This window comes from Megalobrama amblycephala, linkage group LG21 (assembly GCF_018812025.1).
Source record: "Megalobrama amblycephala isolate DHTTF-2021 linkage group LG21, ASM1881202v1, whole genome shotgun sequence".
NCBI classification, from domain to species: Eukaryota; Metazoa; Chordata; class Actinopteri; order Cypriniformes; family Xenocyprididae; genus Megalobrama; species Megalobrama amblycephala.
In genome coordinates this window covers 7,271,568-7,294,603 of record NC_063064.1, presented here as the reverse complement: position 1 = coordinate 7,294,603, position 23,036 = coordinate 7,271,568, and the positions used below count along the sequence as shown (strand labels likewise).

Below are 23,036 nucleotides of genomic sequence, written 5' to 3'. Positions count from 1 at the left end.
TGTACTTACATTTAAATTAATCATTTGATACAATGCACTTATTGTATATGTACATGTTTTTACATTGTACTTATATTTTAAAAACATCTGCATGTAATTACAACTGTAATTAATTTCTGTAATTACATTTATAATTACACTGTTGTCCCATCCCTTAACTCTTACCCCTACCCTTAAACCTACCCATCCCACCAAAGCTTTCCCTAACCTTACTCGTGTCCCACCTCAATAGCTGCAAATGTGTTTTGCAATTCGATATGAACCCAATAAGTACATTGTACTTATTTTTTGATGTAAGTACATAGTAGTTAAGGCCACTTAATATAAAGTGGGACCAATCCGATGGCTCAGTGAGGACTGCATTGACAGCAAATAATTAACACTTTCAATGCCCAGAAAGCTACTAAAGACATATTTAAAACAGTTCATGTGACTACAGTGGTTCAACCTTAATGTTATGAAGTGTCGAAAATACTTTTTGTGCACCAAAAAAACAAAATAACGACTTTATTCCACAATATCTAGTGATGGACGATTTCAAAACACTGCTTCATGAAGCTTCGAAGCTTTATGAATCTTTTGTTTCAAATCAGTGGTTTGGAGCATGTATCAAACTGCTAAAGTCATGTGAACCATTGAAATTTCGAAACACTTATGACGTAAAGAAGCCTCATTTACTGAAATCACATGACTTTCACACTCCGAACCACTGATTCGAAACAAAAGATTCATAACGCTTCGAAGCTTCATGAAGCAGTCTTTTGAAATCGCTCATCACTAGATATTGTTGAATAAAGTCTTTAGTAGCTTTCTGGGCATTTGAAAGTGTAAACTAACTTGCTGGCAATGCCAGTTATTATTGCTCCATCTGCCATTTTTTGCTATTGTCCTTGCTTGCTTACCTAGTCTGTTGATTCGGCTGTGCACAGATCCAGACGTTAATACTGGCTGCCCTTGTCTAATGCCTTTCATAATGTTGGGAACATGAGCTGGCATATGCAAATATTGGGGGCGTACACCCCGACTGTTACGTAACAGTCGGTGTTATGTTGAGATTCGCCGGTTCTTCTGAGGTCTTTTAAACAAATGATATTTATATAAGAAGGAGGAAACAATGGAGTTTGAGACTCACTGTATGTCATTTCCGTGTACTGAACTCTTGTTATTCAACTATGCCGAGGTAAATTCAGTTTTTGAATCTAGGGCACCTTTAAGACATTACTAACAGGTAAAGTAAATATAATGAATATATAAGCTAATACAGTGCATATATTTTGTGAAATGCTCCCTCTAGAGTTCATTTCTCTAGTGAACTAACATGCTTTTGACACTAAATGCCTGAGGTAAATGTGATGCTACGTGAGATATTATTCTCAAGCTGTTTTATTGATGACTTTGTGCAGTAGAAACATTGGTTGAGAGATTACACATAAACATTTCTATGCATAGATCATCTGTTCTTCTTCTGCGCTTTTTCCTGTTGTGGTGGTTAGCAAACAGTGTTGCATTACCGCACACGCCCTCTTCTGGATTGGAGTGTGAATTGCCTGTGACTGACTGTATTCGTCGTCTTGCTGTGTGCACCGAACCGTGACGTCCATACCATGACAGTTCGAGACGAATACATGTATCGTTATACCCCTATTAGTAAACTAAAACAACCTCCTGAGGAGGTCAGATTTTAGATATCCTGCATGTAATAATAATATGTCCTTCTTATTTCAGCTTGGTGTCTTACGCTTCCCTGCATGGCAGCATCTACTGTAAACCTCACTTCAATCAACTTTTCAAGTCTAAGGGCAACTATGATGAGGGCTTTGGCCTTCGACCGCATAAGGAAATGTGGACACCACGAACAAACGAGGAGGAACCTGAGGGAAGTGAAAACTCAAAGCCCTTAGTGGCAGACTCTGTGAAACCTATAGAACAACTGAGGCCCAAAGTGGAGGAGTCACGACCAGCCAAACTCACTGACATGACTGCAGCTCAAGAGACCAGAAGTCAGATGACCAGCTCCACGGAAAAACCACAAACCACCTCTGTGGAAACAAGAAAACTGAGAGTCGCATGGCCGCCTCCTGCAGACAGTGATGGAAGCTCCAAAGTCTCTAGCCCAGTTGCTGAAGTCGGAAAGGGTCCATCCAAGCTTTTCCGAGGAAAGTGGCCTCCGGAGGAGGAAGCTCCACCTGCTCAGAAGAGCTCTGAAAGAGCAGAACTGAAAAGCCTGCGACGTAGTTCGTCTCTCAGAGAGCGGAGCCGTCCCTTTTCTGTGGCACCAAGCTTGGCATTATCAAATCCTTCACAACAAGAGGCACAATCTTCTGTCAAGGTTCCTTCGGTCAGACGAGGCTCGCTGGAGGAGCTTCGCTCACTATCAAAGGTGAAAACAGACAAAACCTGAAGTGCAAAAAGAGGTGAAAATCCCAGATAAAAAGACAAAGGACAATGACAGCCAATCCAAAGAGGATGTTGAGAGTCTCGCCAAGATTGAGAGTAAGGAAAAGACATCCATTCTCAAACAGACACAACAAACGAAAAAAGAGGTTGTGTCGCAACAAACAAAAAATGAAGCTGAACTGCAACAAACAGAGAAGGAGTCTCAGCCAAAACAAACAAAAAAAGAGCCTGAGGAAATTCAGCCAAAACAAAGAAAAAATGAAGCTGAACTACAACAAACAGACAAGGAGTCTCACCCAAAACAAACAAAAAAAGAGCCCCAGGAAATTCAGCCAAAACAAACAAAAAATGAAGCTGAACTACAACAAACAGACAAGGAGTCTCACCCAAAACAAACAAAAAAAGAGCCCCAGGAAATTCAGCCAAAACAAACAAAAAATGAAGCTGATCTACAACAAACAGACAAGGAGTCTCACCCAAAACAAACAAAAAAAGAGCCTGAGGAAATTCAGCCAAAACAAAGAAAAAATGAAGCTGAACTACAACAAACAGATAAGGAGTCTCAGCCAAAACAAACCAAAAAAGAGCCCGAGCTACAACAACAGGGGGGTTCGAAAGATCAGGAGAAACTGGCAAAATACTCCAACACTTTTCCTGAGCTCCAGTCTTCCCAAGACACACCCTCTCCACCTGTGGAAGAAAAGGCCCATAGGAAATCCCAGGATGTGGGCTTCTGGGATGGCGAGGAGGCGGAGGAGTCCCTGACTGTAGAGGAGATGATCAAGAGGAATCGCTACTATGAAGATGAAGATGATGATGAGGAGGAAGTGGCAATAGTTTGACAAAAAATGTCACTGATCCCTTCCAACTTTTATTTAATCTGAAAATATATAAATGGCAGAGATTTGAAAAAACAACATAAAAAAACAAGTACTTTATTATAACCAAGTATATATGTGTGTGTGTGTGTGTGTGTGTGTGTGTGTGTGTGTGCGTGTGTGATACTGTATCTTTTTCTTTGGACCTCTTTCTTATAAGAGCTTGAAAGTATTTTTTCCCTTTGCCATTTGTTTTAATTTGATTGCTGTATAAAAAAAAATGACTTGTTTACAAAAAACTTTTTAAAAATCACTATTATTGCTTCTTAATCTAAGAATGTGTTGTGTTGATCCCAAGTGAATTAACAAATCTATAGAATCATGTTATTCTCAGCCTTTGACAGTTAATCAATAAACATAACAGCCAAACACATTATGATTAGTCTTCTAGCTCATATTTTAAAGCATTTTTCACCTGTTTTGGACAATTACACAATAAACATTATTTGACTGAAACTGAATTTGAGATATAAAGTGTATAATTTCAGTTTTATATTGACTGATGAATGTTAAAGTCATCAAGCATTATATGAAAACAGTACACAACTGAAGATACATAATGCCAGCAACCATTTTCTTGTCATCACAGTTTTATGAAGTTTATAAATCATCATATGTAACCTTTATAATACTGCCATCTAGTGTTGTGATCAAGTCTGAGTCAAGACTGTGTCCAAAACAGGGTGAGTTGAACACTGAGACTAGAAACTTTAATCTGTGCGGGGTGGGAATATGGCCACAAATGTGAATTCAAATGCACCATTACATGACCATTCAGCATTGCAGAAGCTAGGAGGTCAAAAACAAGTTTTCTGTATGTTGACTATGTGTCCATGTAATGCAGTTCTATCATATTTGTATTGTCGTGCTATTTTTATTTTAGGCAAAGTAGAAGAAAATCATACAATTACAAGAATGACCAGAGAATATGTTTTGGATAAGTTGTGATCAGTGTTTCTCAATCAGGTCCTGGAGTCTATGAACGAGGTTAAGGTGCACTTTCACAAGACTGTTCACAGCTATCAACATTCACAATTATAAGATTGTAGTAGATAGATAACGAACTGTTAATGAGCAATATAACAAATTAGAATGGTGAAAACTGAGTATTAAATGCTCCTTGTATAATGAGCTGTGCATGTAAACCTCACTCCCCTGATCTCAAGAGGCGCTCTAGAGACTGCAGTCTTTAGCCTCCTTGTTGGAGCGCCCGACTCCCATGCCAGCAGACCTGGGTTCGAGTCCCGCTTAGAGCAGCCTGTTTGAACAGGAGGGGTTGCATTGGTGCCGTGACCCGGATGGGAGTGAGGTTTAGGGGGTTGAGTGTAACGGACATAGGTCGGTAAGAGCTGTGCATGTAAACCTCACTCCCCTGATCTCAAGAGGTGCTCTAGAGACTGACTCTAGAGACTGCGGTCTTTAGCCTCCTTGTTGGAGCACCCGACACCCATGCCAGCAAACCTGGGTTCGAGTCCCGCTTAGAGCGGGCTGTTCGAACAGGAGGGGTTACACTTGAATAAAACAGCAGAAACATGCTATGTATGTACCTGTCTTCACAGAAACTAAAGCCTAACATAATATAACGGTAACATGTTCGCATTCAAAATAATTAATATATAGGCAGTAATAACAGCATAATTTTAAAAGGGTGACTTTAACACAAATGCCTACCAATTAGTGAACCATTTTAAGTCATGTTATAAATGCTTAATAAATAATTCATGCTTATTTGATCAAAATCAGATTCATTATTTATATCATGATGCAGCAGACATATAGTACTATTATAGTGAGATTAAAGGGTGTTGTGTTTGTGTTTAGGCTCATTAATGTAATGACTCTTACCCCATCCAATCCTCTGTAAAAAGACAAGTCATGATGCAAAAGCGTGACCACAACTTGTTTATTTATGAGATATTATTAAACATTTAATTCCATTATTAGTTACCTGTGAACCATAAAGGGATAGTTCACCCAATAAAAAGTCAATTCTGTCATCATTTACTCACCCTCGTGTTGTTCCAGATCTGTATGTGTTTCTTTCCTCTGCTGAACACAAAGAAAGACTTTTTGAAAAATGTTGGTAAACCAGACAGTTGAGTATTTATTTAGCCCATTTCCTCCTCATTTCACACACTTTTAGAACTGAATTTTGTTGGTAAATTTGAATATGCGCTTACAAAGACACTATTAATAGACAATAAGTAATTGACAAAACAAATAAAATACATCTAATGAACTACATGCAGCCCAAGGAGGTGTAGTGCAAACGTTCAAAGTGTAAATGGTCAAAATTTGAAAAAGGAAAGAGAGTTTGAAAGGGAAGTTGTTTCTCTGCTGCCACCTATTGATGAAGCATTGTGGATTCAGGCTGTTGATCAACTTTTTCATCTAAAAGTGAGTTTATGCAAGTAAAATGAATATAATTTGTTTGAAAATATTTCAGTAATATTTATGTTGTTTTGTTAGAAAAAGAATATATAGGCTTTTTTGGGCTGTTTTTGAGCAGCATGTGTTTATATGTTCTTATAAATTTCATATAATATATTCAAAGAATTTGAAACCTACTGAAACAAATCTTGCACCACATTGGTTTTGCTGTAGTTCTTGTAAAATTAGAAATTTTAAAGTGTAGTAATAATATAGTAAAACATTGTAACATTCAAAACTTTGACATTTTTGCACATCCACTCATTAATGAGAAGTGACAGATCAAATATATTATGGTTTTAATTGAAAGATATTACGTTATGACTGTTTTATAAGCTCATGTTCCTATAATTCAAACTGACCCTTGGCATACGAAAAGTTTTTAATACAGTAGAAGAGTTTAATCATGGTTGCCCAATCCTGAGCCCGGAGGGCCACTGTCCTGTACAGTTCATCTCCAACTCTGATTAATCACACCTGAACCAGCTTAATAAGATCTTCAGTATTACTAACTTCCAGACAGGTGTGTTTGAGGGCAGGATGGCAATAAATTCTGCCAGACGTCTGCCTCCTTCAGTAGCAGGATTGGACAGCTCCATGATAGCTCCCATATTTGCTCCATGAGCACGTCGCTTGTCATGTGATCTGCTATGTAGCCGCAAGAAAATTGTGTCCTCACAATGCTCACAATGTGAGAATGTGAGCGGTCCTTCCTTGAACACAAGCCCAAGCATGTCACTCGTTACTATCCTTAAGAGAAAAATAAAATTACAGTGCCTGTATAAGTTATATATAGCTCTTTATCCCAAAGACAAAGGTGTAATATGTATTGTATATTATTAATGGAAGATTTTTTTTTTTTTTTTTTCCGAAGTGTTATGTATTTTGCAGAATTGTAGAATTACTATTTAGAATTCAGTACAACAGAAAACTTTTAAAGCAAAATCTTAAAATAAATCAGCTCAGTTCATAATGACAAACCAAATATATCTCCTAAATGAATCCCATATAATCTCCATGATGCACATGACTACAAAACTAAGCTATTTACTACTACAGTTTATTTCTGTCTTTGTTCAGAAATGACTTCATTACAGTCATATAACACCTTTACAAATAGTATTTAACTTAAAAATAGTTTCACAAAAATACTGCTGTTGTCTTTTTTTTGTAATCAAATTATATTATTCTTCAAAAAGCATTGATAATGATGGATGCAATGCAGTTTTCCAACACAGTACCATCTGCAATGCCATCTCCAAAGGCAGAAACGCCACTGGAAATTATGCATTCATTAAGCCTCTCATTTCTGACTGTACAGAGAATTTAATCCACATCACTCAATGTTTTCCTGAGTTATGCATCCGAGGAAAGAATGGTGTGAATGTTGAATTCGTGCCTGTCACGCATATGCCTCAGTATCACTGCAGGCCTCTTCCGTTCATTTTTCAATTTCTGAAGCAGTTTCGCTAATGTCTTTTCCCCACGTCCTTTGGTTAGCGTTACAGTATAGGATCACGCAATCTGCTGCTCACCAGCTCTATGAAGCGAGACAGACAGGCTGACCGTCCTCCTTTTTTCGGGCACCTTTTGTCATGACATGCCAGACCTTTAACTGCCGGCATAAGGTCTGAGCTCTATAGCGTGCTGCAGGGATGATGTATTTTTGTTGGTCAAAACCTGGAAATGAGTTGCATTTTAGCACTTCCGGTTTCATCGTCCTAAAGTCAATGCTTTAACAGCTCAACAACAACAAAGCTGGAGAATCTCACGCAGCCAAAATGAGGATTGTCAGTTGTCAGCTGTAGTTTGTTTATTAAGCGTGCAGGGCAAACACCCAGCAAAGCATTACAGTAATCTAGCCTTGAGGTCATGAATGCATGAACTAACTGTTCCCCAATTGACATTGAGAGCGTATGTCATAGTTTAGATATATTTTTATATGGAAGAATGTGGTTTTACAGATGCTAGAAATGAAAGATGAAAATGAAAGATTGGTATGAAAGAGCACACCCAGGTTCCTAACTGACGACGAAGACTTGACATTGCAGCCATCAAGTGTTAGACAGTATTCTAGGTTATTACGTGCAGAGGTTTTTGGTCCAATAATTAAACGTTTTTTTTCAGAATTTAGTAGTAGGAAATTACTAGTCATCCAATTTTTTATATCAACTATGCATTCCGTTAATTATGTGAATTGGTATGTTTCGTCAGGGTGCAAAGAAATATAGAGCTGAGTATCATCAGCGTAACAGTGAAAACTCTCCATTCTGAAACCTAATGTTGCATTGGACATAACTGTCCTCCAAAAAAAACGACCCTATAGGTCGTTTTTCAAGCACCTTATTATGACCTATATTTACGTTTTGAAGTCATGCGCCCCCTCTAGTGGGCGTAAAAATAATGACAGTGTCGTGTAACGTCTGTTGTCATGAAATGACATATGAGTGTCATTACCAATCAAAATGCGTGTTCATTTAAATGCAATGTGTGGACTTTTTACACCATTTCTCCTATTTCCATTTATCAAAACTAATTATTTATTAACGACGACACCCACCACCATCCCTAAACCTACCCTCAGTGATTTATAGTGCATATACATTTTATGAGCACATGCGTTCCCTAGGATCAAACCCATGATCGCATGATCACATGATTGCATATTGTTATTGCAATGCTCTACTAATTGAGCTACGCGAAACCCGAAACATGACGCAGATAAAAGGGGACAATGCATTAAAATGAAAGTGTCCTGTTGTCGAAAGGGGCGCAATTTTAGCAAACGCTCCTATGGGTCGTATTTCATTAATTAAAATGAAAGTGTCCCGTTGTCGATAGGGGCGCCACTTTAGTAAACGTTCCTATGGGTCGTATTTCAGGGAAGTGACAAACGACCTATATGGTCGTATTGGTTGGAGAACATGTTGAAATATAAAGTTGTCATGAAAATCTAGATGGCGCAGGCTGATAGATCCTTACATACTTACAATCTGCTTGCAATCACATCATTCTCTATAGGGCACAGTTGATTGGTTTCTGCTGTATCAGCAGCCAATGAGCTCACTGCTCAACCTTCAAATACTTGGTCAGCATTTGCTGTAGCAGTGCTTTCAGAAACCCTCCACCTTCCCCAGCTCCACCTGAATAGATCTGCTATGAGTAATTCATGTATGCTGTATTGTAGCATGTCTTTCTTGTTCACAGCAGTGTGCCATGTATGTATTGGCAGTAGCAAGTCTTGTACTTGCTCTGCAGCAGCAGCAGCAGCAATAACAGCAGCAGTGTAGCAGATCTATTCAAACATATCAACATTGTCATATCCATTACCCTGCCAAAGAGAGTTGTCATGACAGAAATGTGGCTGACATTCAACAAATTTTGCAGTATGGCCAAAAAGACTTTGGGGGTTTTCCAAAAGCCATTGTTTCTTTGTTTAAAAGCCAGTGCTCAGCCAATATATATATATATATATATATATATATATATATATATATATATATTTTTTTTTTTTTTTTTTTTTATTATTTATTATTTATTTATTTATTGGTGGTCAGCCACACTCACATCTGACACAATGCTGTTATAAACTTGCCAGAACTAAGGCAGAATTGCCAAATGTAACTAAAATCTGGCCCAAATTCTGCCATATATGTAATCGGTAGCCATTACATTTCTAAATGTGCAAAATGTTAAATCCTTATTGAGCAACAAAATCATTCAGGCCTGCAATACTACAAGTGTCATCCATCATTGCATTATAAATCCACTGGGGATAAAATTATTAACAGTAAGATTATGGCATGTTTATAACTGGATCAGTAACCTTATTCAGAAGCATTAATATGGTTGAAATCCATTCTATCAAACTTTCCACATACCCATGTTTATATAACATTGCACACAGACTGACCTGCTGGGCAAAATTTGCCAACTCAGTTTCATGTCTGTTATTATTTCCCGTTCCTTCCTTTTTTTCCTAGAAAAGAAATCAAGATCCTCGATTAACTCCTAAGTTTGCGTACGACTGCAGACAGTGGCATTTATAGATGCAAGAATTTCGTACTTTAAGGTAGGGAATAAATTGAGCATAAAACATACTTTGTGTTTCAAAAACAGTACTTTATTCAAATGCATAAAGACGCCCAGATAGCATATGTGTTTTTCCGATGTTTCATTTCAAAGCTTCTGTTTTTTTTCTGAAGGTTCTCCATTCGGTGTTGAAACACGGCTGTAGGGATTTGCTTCCATCAGTGAGTTTAGGCAGAGATGTTGGGCAATACGGCCTGGCTTGCAGTTGGGGCTCCAATTCATCCCTTTCAAATGTGTTTAGGTCTGGTACTGCAAAGAGATGTTTTATTGTACACTTTTCCAGTTCTTGATGATGAAACCCTGAAACACATCAGACCTTGTGTCATGTGTTTAAAACAACACAAGACACAGTCTACATTATTTTGGATGACAGTCTGCCAGCAACTTCCTTTGCCACTTAGACAACTAGACTCTTATTGGCCTTGTCTCTGTCTCCCCAGCTAACGAAATATGTTCTAAGAATGTCGTGCTAATGTTCCCATTAATTTATGAAAACTTTTTTTCCTGAATGTTCTCTGAACATTCAAAATGTTCAAAATCTGAAATGTTCCATTAATGATGTATAAATATCGTTTTTGTGCTAAATTTTGAGAACATTGCACAAACCAGATAACTCTGAACAAACGTTCTATTAATGTTACAAGAAGAATGTTTGTTCATAACTTTGAGAGATCGCTGCCAGAACATTAGCCAAAGTACTGAGAACATTCCCTGTTAGCTGGATCTTATTTTTTTTTTCACCTGCATTAATTTAAAAAAGAAAGAATCATTCTTCTGCAAATTTCCATTGTTCAATTCTTTATTCTGTCCCTTTCACTTACCCATAACAGCCAAAGTCATCACGGCTGTATGATGGTGTAATACAGAATTACAGAGATCTGATTATTGCTCACCACACCTTTCTATCCTCCCAAGGCAAAGGTTACCTGTCTTCTCCTGTTAGATTTTCCTCCAACCTTTCAAACCCATTAGACAACAGTGCAGACAGATCCCTACATTTCTATCTTTAATGTTAACCACAGATGTAAGGTGTGGACAGAGCTTGACTTTGTTTTGTTGACCTGCTGCCCTGGCAACAAGCACACTGCATCAGCCAGACATTTAGTGATTATTTTTCATCTTTAATTTTTTTGTACTGTATGTTTAAGTGTGCAAGTGTCTTTTTTTATGTAGGCATTTCAGGACATTCACTCAATCATCCTGAAAAGAATGTGTGCCACTCTCTGCCACCCAAACTTTAATAGGGTTCTTGTTGACCCTTGTCAGAGTTGTTGAGTGACACGTTAATGGCTTTGGTCTAATCAAGACTAAAAATTGTTATTTCAATGCTAGTGAAAATAATATCTGAGTGTGTGCTTGCATGCATGCACATTCTGACCATGCCGTCTCTAAATCTGTACGTGCAGATAACACAAATGATGTTTCAGTTTTGTCTCTAAGGAGTTCCCAAAAACTGTCTATTGCTTGAAGCAGACCTGATCCTTTAGACTTCAGATTGAGGTGAACTCCCTGGTGATTCTACAGTCCAAGTATGCAACATGCAATACAGAGCTCCAAATAAAGTCCACCTTACACCATCTTTGAGTCAAGTTTCCTTGTGCTAAATTTGTTTGACACATGGCACATGCAATTCGCTATTGAATGCTGAGGTCACTGGCTCCATTGTTAAATAATGTCACTCCGTCTGCTATGAGGAGCGTGACCACTATGAAACACAATATCCAAGGAAAATATTTGTTATTTGTATAAGCCCAATGGAGGACATATTGGGAGATTCCTGTGACCTGAGACATGGAGTATATGACCAGTGGAAGGACCAGTGCATGGTGTATTGATGTTAAGAGTAAACAGAGGTATTGTTTCATCCATTTAGTCAAAATGTTGTGCTGCTCCACTAGGGAGAAGGAGTGGGGTCAAGAAAAATCACTGGAAATTACTCAAAACACCAACTTGAGAAATCTGAACAAGCTTTCATGCTCAAAGCAAGGAAGCAATTATTCTAAAAATGGGTAGTTGACATGAAATACTTCAGGGAAGTTGAGATCTCCTGCGGTGTGACATACTATACTCTATTTAAAACTATTTTAAACAGCATTTTGCTCATTCATAATTATCATGCATGCAGTTGTATGAGTACACTTGAAAATATACTTTTAAAAATGTATTTGTCACGCTATCGGACCATTTAAAATGAACTGGAAAGGGTGATGAAAAACTGTTAAAAACAAAGAAGAACAAGATATACACTTTCTCTAATGTATTTTATATGCTCTTTAAATAAATAGTAGGTAAACTCAAAATAAAATTTGCCACCATCATTCTGTTTTTTCTTCTCATGCGGTATACACAAAATAAGGTATTTGAAGAACAATTCTGCTGCTTTTGTCCATACAATAATAGTCAATGGGGTTTCAAAGTTTCCAGCTCCAAAAAGGATGTAGAGGTAGAATTAATCCACACAACTACTACTGTCCTATTGAAATCTCATTTATCTGGATGTTGCTCAGTTGATGCAGTATCTGATTTGAAATCTACCATCTTTGTTCTTGGGGCTACGGGATTTAAGACAATCACCTATGACATAAATGCTCACATTATCAATGTTGAATAATGATAAATAATGAGAGATATGGTGTTGTAGGAGCAATATGAACGGCATAATTGATCCAAAATAAAAATCCAATCATTTGCTCAGCCTCATGTCATGTTCATGCCATGATGTAATTACGACTATATAATAATTACTACTAGATATAGTCAGAGCTGTTCACATCCTCAGTCTCAGAATTATACATTTCTATGACCAAAATGAATATGTGTAATTTGAGTAATCAACAGATGAAACCAAGTAACAGCTTCGAAGCTTTATGAATCTTTTGTTTCGAATTGATGGTGGTCAGTCAAGTGATTTCAGTAAACGAGGCTTCGTTACGTCATAAGTGTTTTGAAATTTCAATGGTTCACGTGACTTTGGCAGTTTGATACACGCTCCAAACCACTGATTTGAAACAAAAGATTAGTAAAGCTTCGAAGCTTCATGAAGCAGTGTTTTGAAATCGCCCATCACTAGATATTGTTGAATAAAGTTATTATTTTGGGTTTTTTTGGGGCACAAAAGGTATTCTCGTCACTTCATAACATTAAGATCGAACCACTGTAGTCACATGAACTGTTTTAAATATGTCTTTAGTAGCTTTCTGGACATTTGAAAGTGTAAATTAACTTGTCAATGGAGGCCTCACTGAGTCATCGGATTTTATCAAAAATATCTTAATTTGTGTTCTGAAGATGAACGAAGGTCTTACAGGTGTGGAACTACGTGAGGGTGAGTAATAAATGTTAGAATTTTCATCTTTGGGTGAACTAACACTTTAAATATGTACTGAGCAATATTAATTAACTACATGTACTTACTATAGAGTTACAGTTGGAGTTAGGGTTTGGTTTAAGGTTAGTTACTTACTAGTTCGTTAGTTGCATAATTTACTGTTATTGTTAATGTTACTGTTACTACTACATGTAGTAACTGTAACTGTGTCACCTTAAAATAAAGTGTTACCAAAATTTTAGTCTCAGAAGAACAAAAAGTTCACAGGCTTGCTTCTTAAGCAAACTCCAGCAACTCAAGAAATTGTTGTATTTTGTTTTTGATGATCTAAATCTAATTCAGTGAAGATTAGGTTTTATTTTAAACATGTTTACTTTATTTGTCTTTTTTGTATCTTTGTCTACTGACTGATTGCTTCAATAATTCTAGACTTAAATAGTTCAAGTTCAATCAGTTTAAGAAGGAAACCCACACAACACAGGAAGAATGTGCAAACTCCGGACAGAAAGGCCTCCTGGCTCAACCACGACTTGGACCAGGGATCTTCTTACTGTGAGGCAGCAGTGCTACACCCCGTCTGAACAATCATTCATTGATAAAATAAACAAAACTTGATTCAGACAAGAGTTTACAAGCAAAAAAGAGGTGACAGCGTCATTAGACAGACAACATCTAACTGGCTTTTCAGAGACTGTGATATCTCCAAAACGTCAAAGCATTTAAAGCGGCAAAGAAATTGTCTTTTTCCTGTTTGAAAGGTAAGATATCTACAGTAGCAATCATTTTGTCAAAATGAGAGAGCGAAGGCAGATGAGGCTTCAAAAGGGAAGCATATACATTATTGTGAAGGGGGCTAGAGTTGTTAAGTGACTGGATTCATCTGTTGCAGGATGGTGAATGGACCAATGTACTAGGGACTTAAAGGGTTAGTTCACCCAAAAATTAGGTTTATTTTTGCATGTCATGCAAGCATATTTGAACTTTCACAATAACCATTGAGGTTATTATTGAGGTAACCACTGAGGACTGATGATGTTCTCAGGAGCAGGAGAGTGAAGCTCTACCTTAATATTTTTTGACCCGGGTCAGTAAGTAAGGGTGTTCCTCACACTAGGCGATCTGAACCGTGCACGAACATGTTTGACCCCAAAAGTCTGGTGCCGCTCCTCCAGAAGTAGTTTGATAGACAAAAGGTTATGGTTTTCATAGCTCAGTGGTTGTGAACTTTTCTGAGAGCACACATGATGCCGTTTCAGAAGAGTACCTAATCTCTGGGATAGGATGGCCCCTACATCAGTAGTAGTAGCAGGGCTTGACATTAACACCCGTCAACCCAACAAATGCAGCTGTGGTGGATAAGCCACTCCCACTAGCCACTTTGGCGGGTTGTATATAATTTCAGCCTACAGCCTAATCAAAGGTAGCCAAGCTCGTCGTAGCACAAAATTGATTAACTTACAGTTAGTGAAGGCGGGATAGGTTGAATCGCGCTGAATGACACACAACAGAAGCGCTCTCTCGCGTGCACGCTCTCTCTCTGTCGGATCTTCTCAGAACAGATCTCCTTGCACCTGAATAGTCAAATACACACACACACACAAATATCAAAATGTCCATCATGTGGAGTATCTCGCATGAATACAATTGGTTATGGCTTAAGGACATAAACAGGTGGGTAATAACTGGATATGTGTCAGTATATTACGTCCATGCATTCAGCAATTCAGCAATTAAATATCTGTCTGTCATTAATGTTAATCAAACAACAAAAGATGTTAAATAAATGTATACATGTTAAATAAACCTACTGTATCTGAAAAAAATTGCTAATTTGCTTCTTTGTTCTTTTTATATAGCCTAACAAAAATAACTTATTAAATTATAAAATGTATCATATTATACTTATATTACCCACCCATACATACCAGCTGATATACCATGTAGGCCTAGTCTTGATTTGGGTGGTCAGTCTGCATTTGAAATTTTGAAAGGGTTTTAAATCTAGTTAATCAAGTAAAATGACTCAAAATCAAGTAATTTTAGCATGCCAAAGTCAACTTTAATAATTTAAAATGTAATTTCCTGACAGCAAAATTGTGGCCAGTGAAAATGCTGAGTGGCTAGTAATTTTCAACATTTTTGGTGAACAAAAAAGTTAATGTCAAGCCTTGAATAGTAAGTGTCAACTTCGAGGATGAAGGGGAGTATGGATTTCAGAGTATGGGAGCCATGGTGAGAGCCTCTTCAAGTTGATTGAAGATCACTTAAGCTTAGGCTTATTTTTCAGGAGACTGCTGAGGGGAGCAACCACACCACTGAAGCCTCCGATGAATCAAAAAATAGGTTGGAAAAGTCAAGGAAGCACTGCAGTTGCACCATTGACAGGATCCATCTGTATGTCACTGTAGGACTGGTGGAAGTGGCCGTGTCGGATGTGGTCTGTCGGGATGAAACGATGAGGATGTGATTTATATCACTGGTTCTCAACTTTGGTTCTGAGGACCTATAACGGTCGGTCACAGTGATTTTGCCAAGTATTGGCAAAACATATTGTTGATCCTGGAACAACATTCCTGTCCGAAAATGTAGTCCTAACCCTATCCCTTCCCCTAAACCTAACCCTACCCATAACTTCTCCATAAAATCATAGAGAAATGATAGGTGAATAACACTGATGTAGGAGCACCTAACCCTGGTTGTAAGCCTAAACTTGTCCCTCAAATCTGATTGGTTGATTGGAATGTTGATCCAGGAACCTGTTGTACTTGGTCAAATCATGTTCACCACCTATAGCACTGCACAGTTTGTTTGTCTTCCTTACCTGAAGATCAAGTTCATGTAGTTCTTTGCTACTGAGCTGAGGTTCTTTGGGAGCTAAATACATCACAGAAATTGTTGTACACTAAAGGTATGGGCATGATATGGTCGATGGTGAGACTCTCTACAGAGGTGTTTCAACAGATTATTACATAACAGAATTATATAGACGGTCAAAGATGCAGATGGAGAGCAAGGCAGCCCTGGAAGTTTTTTATTTCCCCTGTACTTTAGTGAGATGTACTGTACAGCTGTACAGATGTGAGGTCACCCTCCTTTATAGGTGACTTGCACACCTGTAGGAATGAAGCTGGTTGCCAACAACATGTATGTAAACCCTTCCATGTGTCTTTTAAGAAGAAATTGTCTGATAAAGCACATACACAGAATGTTTCCTTGGATATCAGTAAAACGTTAATAAAAAATTCTGGTTAGAGGGGAAAGCCCTTGCTCATTTTTCCCCATGTCACTCAGAAACACCTGTGATGTGGTGCTCATTTTCCTACTTGAGGCGATTAATTATGACATCATTGTGATGGGGAAATCAGTGCAATGACAGATCAAGGGTGAAGTTCTTGAAAAACAGGCTTAAAGTCATTAAGCGATCAACCATGACTTCATGAAAAAGGATTGTGCTAATTTGTGTTTGTGTGTGTGTGTGTGTGTGTGATTTGGGAGGAAAAGAGATGGAGACAACTGGAAAAAATTTGATACACTGCAATATAGAGCAATTTGTTATAGTAGCCCAAGTCTTGGCAACATGTGCGTGTTGCTCTGGGTGCGAGACATTTTTGTCCTGCTGCCAAATCAACTAATAAAATACGCCATCACAACATCCTAAGGGAAGTGACACTTAAGTCCAAAAATCCAGGAAAGGAGAAATACAGACAAAGAAGCCATTTGGCAAAAAAGATTTAGACGTAGTAACTACACAGTTCTGGGTGAAATTGGTCTCTTAGATGATGATCTGTTATTTGACAAAGTTTGTGCAGAATAAATCTAATTAATATACCAATCCAGAACTAAAGAAATGACTCATCATTACTCATCATGTGTAACTATCCACAGCACTGTCCAGCATTTGTGAGGCAGCGAAGGTTTCAAAGATAATCAAAACAGAAAACACTTTGGGGTATCAGTAATAACTACACTTGAATGCCTCCATTTTAATAATGGCATAGAGAGAGACGCCATAAGCTACTGAAAAAGGCTCTCTAAAAGTACCAGAGAAGTAATCAGATTTAGTGTCTGGTTCATCATTAATACCGAAAGTTAACTAATATAAATGGAAAAATTAGAACATTTTTAGAACAAAATTTAAAACATTGTCTGCCTATATGTTTCTGCAAGCATAAATTATGTAAATTGTGGAAAACCACTGGCACATTGGCTGCCCTGTTCCCTCAGGTAATGGTAACAATGTCAATGTCTAAGTTTCATCTCTATTTGCCAAATGCTTTGGGAAGTTACAGCCTCATTTCGGTTTGAGGTTGGCACCAAGGAGTTCTGTAATATCTGGAGAAATACCTATCATTCTTCATGTGCATCAGTGGAAACATAAAATAGATAATAAAAACAATAAAGATACTTTATTGTCATTGTACCAGTACAAGTACAAATTAAGCATCAGCGTCAGTTCAGGCAGGTCACGTAGTCAAGCTCCGCTATCAGCTGATTGTTAAAATTCTAACGCAGCCTTATCAGCTGATCCAATTCCTAGGCACTCAATTGGTGACTTTCAAACATGGTGCCTTATTTAAATGCATTCACAGTCTGCCTGCTTGGCTGCTTCCACTGCACATTGCTTGCAACCCACCTCCTCCCCAGCTCCTCCTTTAAACTTGTGTTTAACTTAATCAGTGTCATTCTGTTGTCATTGATGCATGCTCTGTTCTCAATGGGGGGATTTGTGCTGCTTTCCCAGTTAAATGGGAAGTTGTCCCCAGAAGCTACTGCTGTTCCCTGACTTGGCTTTCATGGAGCTCATGAAAAGGATGGGAAATTTAGAACAGAGCCATTCTGCCAAATGTAACTTTACAAACATGCAAATAAAAAAAACTGACAAAGAATTGTCTATGTTATTTTTGACTCAAGTGGTCCTGACTGAATGATATTTAGAGTGGCAACTCTCAAGACAAAATAAGCATTTACTCATTAATTATAGACATACTCATTAAATTACATAAGAATGTGTTATAGTGCATGTATTGAATGTCCTTCACCATTTAAAAACACGAACAGTCATCAATCCTTGATAGTCATGAAGAAATGTGAAGTTACTGTAGAAAATAAAAGGGCTGTGGTGGACTGGAGGGTCTAAGGGCAGCTACAGCTTTGGCAAAGAAGCTGTGCTTTAACCTGTTTGTCCTGGACTTAATGGCCCTGTACCTCTTTTAAAACAGTAAAGGGACAAACATTCTGATTCCTGGATGGGTGGGATCCACAATGATGCTGCTGGCCTTTGTGTGTAACTGAGTAGCATACACAGTAACCAAACTCGGGAGCTCAGTGCCTATGATCCGCTGCGCTGTTTTGACTACACAACAAAGTTCTTTACGATTTCCCCATTTATGAATGAATGAGGCATTTATATAGCGCTTTCATATATACTTCTGTACAATGATGTATATGGTCAACATGTTCTCCAACCAATACGCCTCTATAGGTTGTTTGTCACTTCCCTGAAATACGACCCATATGAGCATTTACTAAAGTTGCACCCCTATCGACAACAGGACACTTTCATTTGAATCTATTGTTCCCTTTTATCTGCATCATATATCGGGTTTCACGTAGCTCAATTGGCAGAGGGTTCGATCCCAGGGAACGCATGAGCTCATAAAGTCACTGTAATTATTTTTACGCCAGCTAGAGGACGCATGACTTTAAAACGTAAATATAGGTCGTAATAAGGTGGTTGAAAAACGACCTATAGGGTCGTTTTTTTTTGGAGGACAGTCCTAAGAATAGCCTTTGTTGTGCTTTCTTTACCAGATGAGAAGTATTAATGGAACAAGAGAGGTCATGTAGACTCCATAGAACTTGATGTCATTTACCCTCTCCATTGACACACAAGGGTGAATGTTTCCAGACCTCCTGAAGTCTACAATAATCTCTTGTTTTTTTTGGAGTTCAGGACCAAATTATGGTCCTCGTACCTGTAGGCTTTTTCTTCATTTTCTGAAATAAGGCCCACAATGGTATAGGGTTGCCCCCTAATAGACTAACCATTAGTTGATGAGAAGTGGCTTAGTCGACCAAAATTTTATTAGCCGTTTAGTCGCAGGAGAAAAAAATCCACAGGAAGTGGCAAAGTTACGCTATGTGTGGTAGTTACAGTACATTGGGTAGACATTGAAATACTCGCCTATCATTCATCAATCTCTAATATGGCTTATCATCTGAAACATGTAAGTAGAAGCAAGTTTACATGGCTGCTCACTTTAACGTTAAACTAGAAAAATAGGGGCCAATCAAGTGTTTGTGCGGAGTATGAAGGCTGATTAGTAGCGCGCTTACTGCATGACAGCTAACATGGAGGCGCCGGTGCAATCACTTGCACTCAGTCATTTTTGGACATACAGATAAGAGTAATACATCTTTTGAATCTTTGAAGAGTCTACTTTTATTTGTGTGCACTCGCAATTACAACAAAACATTGTGCTTTTGTAAAAGTAATGAAAGCGCTTTCTGTGAACTTGAGCGCGCAAAAAAAAAAGTAAAGCTTGCCTCACAGAGATGAAAAATATAGCAAAATATCTACTTTTAAATGAACCAGTTCAAATGGAAAACAAATATTCTCAGGTTATGTAATCCTGCGGAGATGACGAGTCAGCATCGTCAACTTCATCACTGCAGCCGAAAATACAGAAAACACTAGTTTTTTCAATTAATTATTAAAATGTTAAAGCAATCTCCTTGCTGTTTTTCCACAATGCACTCATAATCATTACTTCTTCCTGTGCTCTGTGGCAAGCTTTATGCGTGTGCTTGAATGCTGATTAGGCTATGTAGGCATTAAAGGCTCTTTATTATGATTTATATGGTTTATTAATAAACGTGCAATTAGTCGACTAATCGTTTTAAATGAATGACTTACTAGTCGACCAGAAAAATCTTTAGTCGAGGGCAGCCCTAAAATGGTAGTGTCATCAGAAAACTTTACTATGGAATTGGAAGAATGGTATTGGAGTGCAGTAATGGGTGAATAAGGCTGGGCTGAGCATGCACCGCTGTGGCACACCTGTGTTCAGGATGAGTGTTGAAGAGGTGCAATCACCTATTTTGACATTCTGGGACTTATTGGTAAAAAAGTCCAAAATCCATGAACAAAGTGCTGAATCTATTCCCAAATTGCTTAATTTACATATAAGTTGGTAAGGAATGACAGTATTGAAAGCAGAACTAAAATCAATAAACAGCATCCTAACATAACTGTTCGGCTGCTCTAAATGTGTCAGAGCTGTGTCAGCAATTGAGACAGCATCATCTGTAGATCTATCGCATGTTCACATAATTCATGAACTCAAACCAGCTGAATTTGTACATCAACATTTGAAATGTAGCTGTGGCAGAAATAGGGAGGGATAGAGTTATACAGTAACTCCACCTCTTATTTAACGCCCAGCATCTCTCTCTCTCTCTGCCTCCCACCCCTACAGCATCTCAGCTCTTTAAAAGCAGCCTGTGTTGCATTTCTGGGCAATTTTTATCTAATTACTGTCTTTAGATACCTGATGTCTCTTGATCATTCCACACTACTACCTCCATTGAATATCAAAGAGGAACATCAAAGAGAACTGGAAGAGAGAAGACCATTTACTGAAGAACAAAAAAAAAGCTCTTGATCTGCTGAGGTTTTCTGAATTGGACGAAGATGGTTTCTTTTCCTTATTTATTTACCCTTTTGGTTACCATTCAACTCAGCTTATTTGGCTCCAGCTCCCTTGTATTAGGTTTGAGGAAGATCTGCCCATTGTGTAACGGGCCCTCAGGGGACCTCAAGAGCCACAGAGTTGAACGTTTATCTGGGGAGGAGATCACATCCATGTTGGCATTAGATGAACCCTGTGGGGTTTACACCCTACCGTGTGCTCAGGGTCTTCGGTGTTTCCCTCCTCTTGGGGACCAAAGCCCACTTCAGGCACTGCTTCAGGGACGAGGGGTCTGCAAAAACATCAAAAGTACCATTACTGACATCCCTCCACCTACAGGTAAGATGGCCTATGTATTCTTAAATGGGTTTTGTCTGGTTTAAAACTGGCTAACCTAAACAAACTAAACCTAAAATTTGAGCATGTTGAATAATGCAATTCACATAAAATTTTGAGTTGTTCATATGAAAATGTGTAACAAGTATTTATAATCCATGCACATATTGCTAAAAGACCTTCAAATTATTTTTGCATGTGTTTAAGAGGGAAGAGAAACCAGACAACTTAATGTAAAATGCTCATCTGTGCTTTTTTCAATGAGCAGAGCATAACTTTTTTCCTATAATGGTAAGAAAGTAGAAAGTATAATTTGAACTTTTAACTAACATTTTAAGTATATCCACCTAAAAAAAAAAAAAAAGAAGCTGTACTGTAATGATATTAAAACTACAAGTATTGTGTTTCAGACTATCAACCATCAACCACTGAGAACAATGAAAAGGTAACATTTCTGCTAATGGCTCTGTAAATTATGTTCTGCATAAAAAATAATATACTGTTCCTACTGTCTGAATGAAATCTTTTGCATTAATCATTTTTTCGTTGTTGTTTCATTCTATAGGGTCCTTGTCGCAAACTGCTAAACACAGTCCTCCAAAGTATTGAGCTCACAATCATTCATTCAATTCAGGACATCTACATCCCCAACTGTGACAGACAAGGGTCCTTTAGGAGGAAACAGGTGTGTAGAGTATACAGAAAGGGTTATAGGAAAGGCAATAACAAGGCAAAGCATTTTGTGAAGGAAGATGGCAATGTCATATCAGGACTGATAAAACCAATGAACAAATCTGTACATCAATTGAGTTTTAAATGTAATGAATTTAACAATGTGTTCACACTGTCCAATCTGAATTGTTCTAGAGTTCCATTGGTTATTCAAATGTTTAGTGAATCCATTTGACTGTATTCTTTGCCCCATTAACATGATGTACAGTACATTGTAACAATGTAATCTGTTCTCTATAAACAAGAATATGGATTTGCTCTTCTTGAAACAGTGTCGCTCATCAAGGGGAATGCAGAGAGGCCAGTGCTGGTGTGTTGATGAGAAAGGATCAAAAATTTCATCCCGGAAAAGAAATGATGGAACTATCTCATGTAACAGTGTCTGAGAACTTGTAAATCTGGACCTGAAATGTGTTTAGGAAGGACTGAGAGAGAGCCAGCGAAAGAGATGACATACACTGAGAACTCTATGACCACAATACTTCATCTCCCTCTGCTTGTGACAAATATGTTTGCAGTATTATGTGGCATTCATTTTGATGCATAAATCTGCCAGAGCAGTTACAGTTACTGAGTTAAAAACATTTCTTTCTTTTCTTTTAGAATAATCATTTTAGTTTGTTATAAATCCTTTTAATCTTGTTAAATGGTTGATGGAAATATATAAAAATGTCATCTCCCATTAATGTGCAGTATGTCTAGACTGAATAAGAGCTATGCAGTAAGAACAAATGACAGTGAATATATATATTTTTTTTGTCAAATTACATAATATATTTATGTTGCCTATATATTAGCTCCTTATATATTAATATATATTAACTGTCCTTTCTTTTGACATAACTATATATATATATATATGTAAACTCTGTGTGATTTTAAAAAATGTATATAAATGTAACATTGCTCAAAGAGATTGTAACACTTTATTTCAATCAAAAAGTTGAAGAAAATGTAACTCAGAACATGAAATGTTTAATATACAAGAGAACATGTACATTAACGCTACCTTCAGACTGCAGGCAAAAGTGGTCCAACTGTATTTTTCTTATCTTTTGTCATGTTGAAATTCATGCAAGTTTTAAATCGCTCATTCATCACTGTTCTACACTGACTGGGCGTCATTCCAAATATGTTACATATCAGTAGTTC

General features: G+C 37.7%; 2 protein-coding genes and 1 long non-coding RNA gene across 3 annotated transcripts in view; 2 read left to right on the top strand and 1 right to left on the bottom strand.

Annotated features, from left to right (window-relative positions):
- lima1b (LIM domain and actin binding 1b) overlaps positions 1-3,648 on the top strand; it is a 35,990-nt gene extending 32,342 nt beyond the window's left edge. Inside the window, 2 exon segments of the mRNA XM_048172874.1 lie at positions 1,726-2,388; positions 2,390-3,648. Coding sequence (XP_048028831.1) covers positions 1,726-2,388; positions 2,390-3,239 — 1,513 coding nt within the window. The 3' untranslated portion in view covers positions 3,240-3,648.
- A 6,157-nt stretch (positions 3,649-9,805) lies between these two features.
- On the bottom strand, positions 9,806-11,086 carry LOC125257137. The gene is made up of 2 exons (XR_007182252.1): positions 10,619-11,086; positions 9,806-10,097 (listed from the first exon to the last, which is right to left on the bottom strand). It is a non-coding gene; the product is annotated as an uncharacterized LOC125257137 (long non-coding RNA).
- Positions 11,087-20,612: 9,526 nt separating this feature from the next.
- On the top strand, positions 20,613-22,606 carry igfbp6a (insulin-like growth factor binding protein 6a). Its single transcript, XM_048173182.1, has 4 exons — positions 20,613-21,155; positions 21,563-21,597; positions 21,718-21,837; positions 22,157-22,606. The coding sequence occupies exons 1-4, from the start codon at positions 20,819-20,821 to the stop codon at positions 22,268-22,270; spliced, it is 606 nt and encodes a 201-aa protein (XP_048029139.1). The 5' UTR covers positions 20,613-20,818; the 3' UTR covers positions 22,271-22,606.
- Positions 22,607-23,036: the final 430 nt, after the last annotated feature.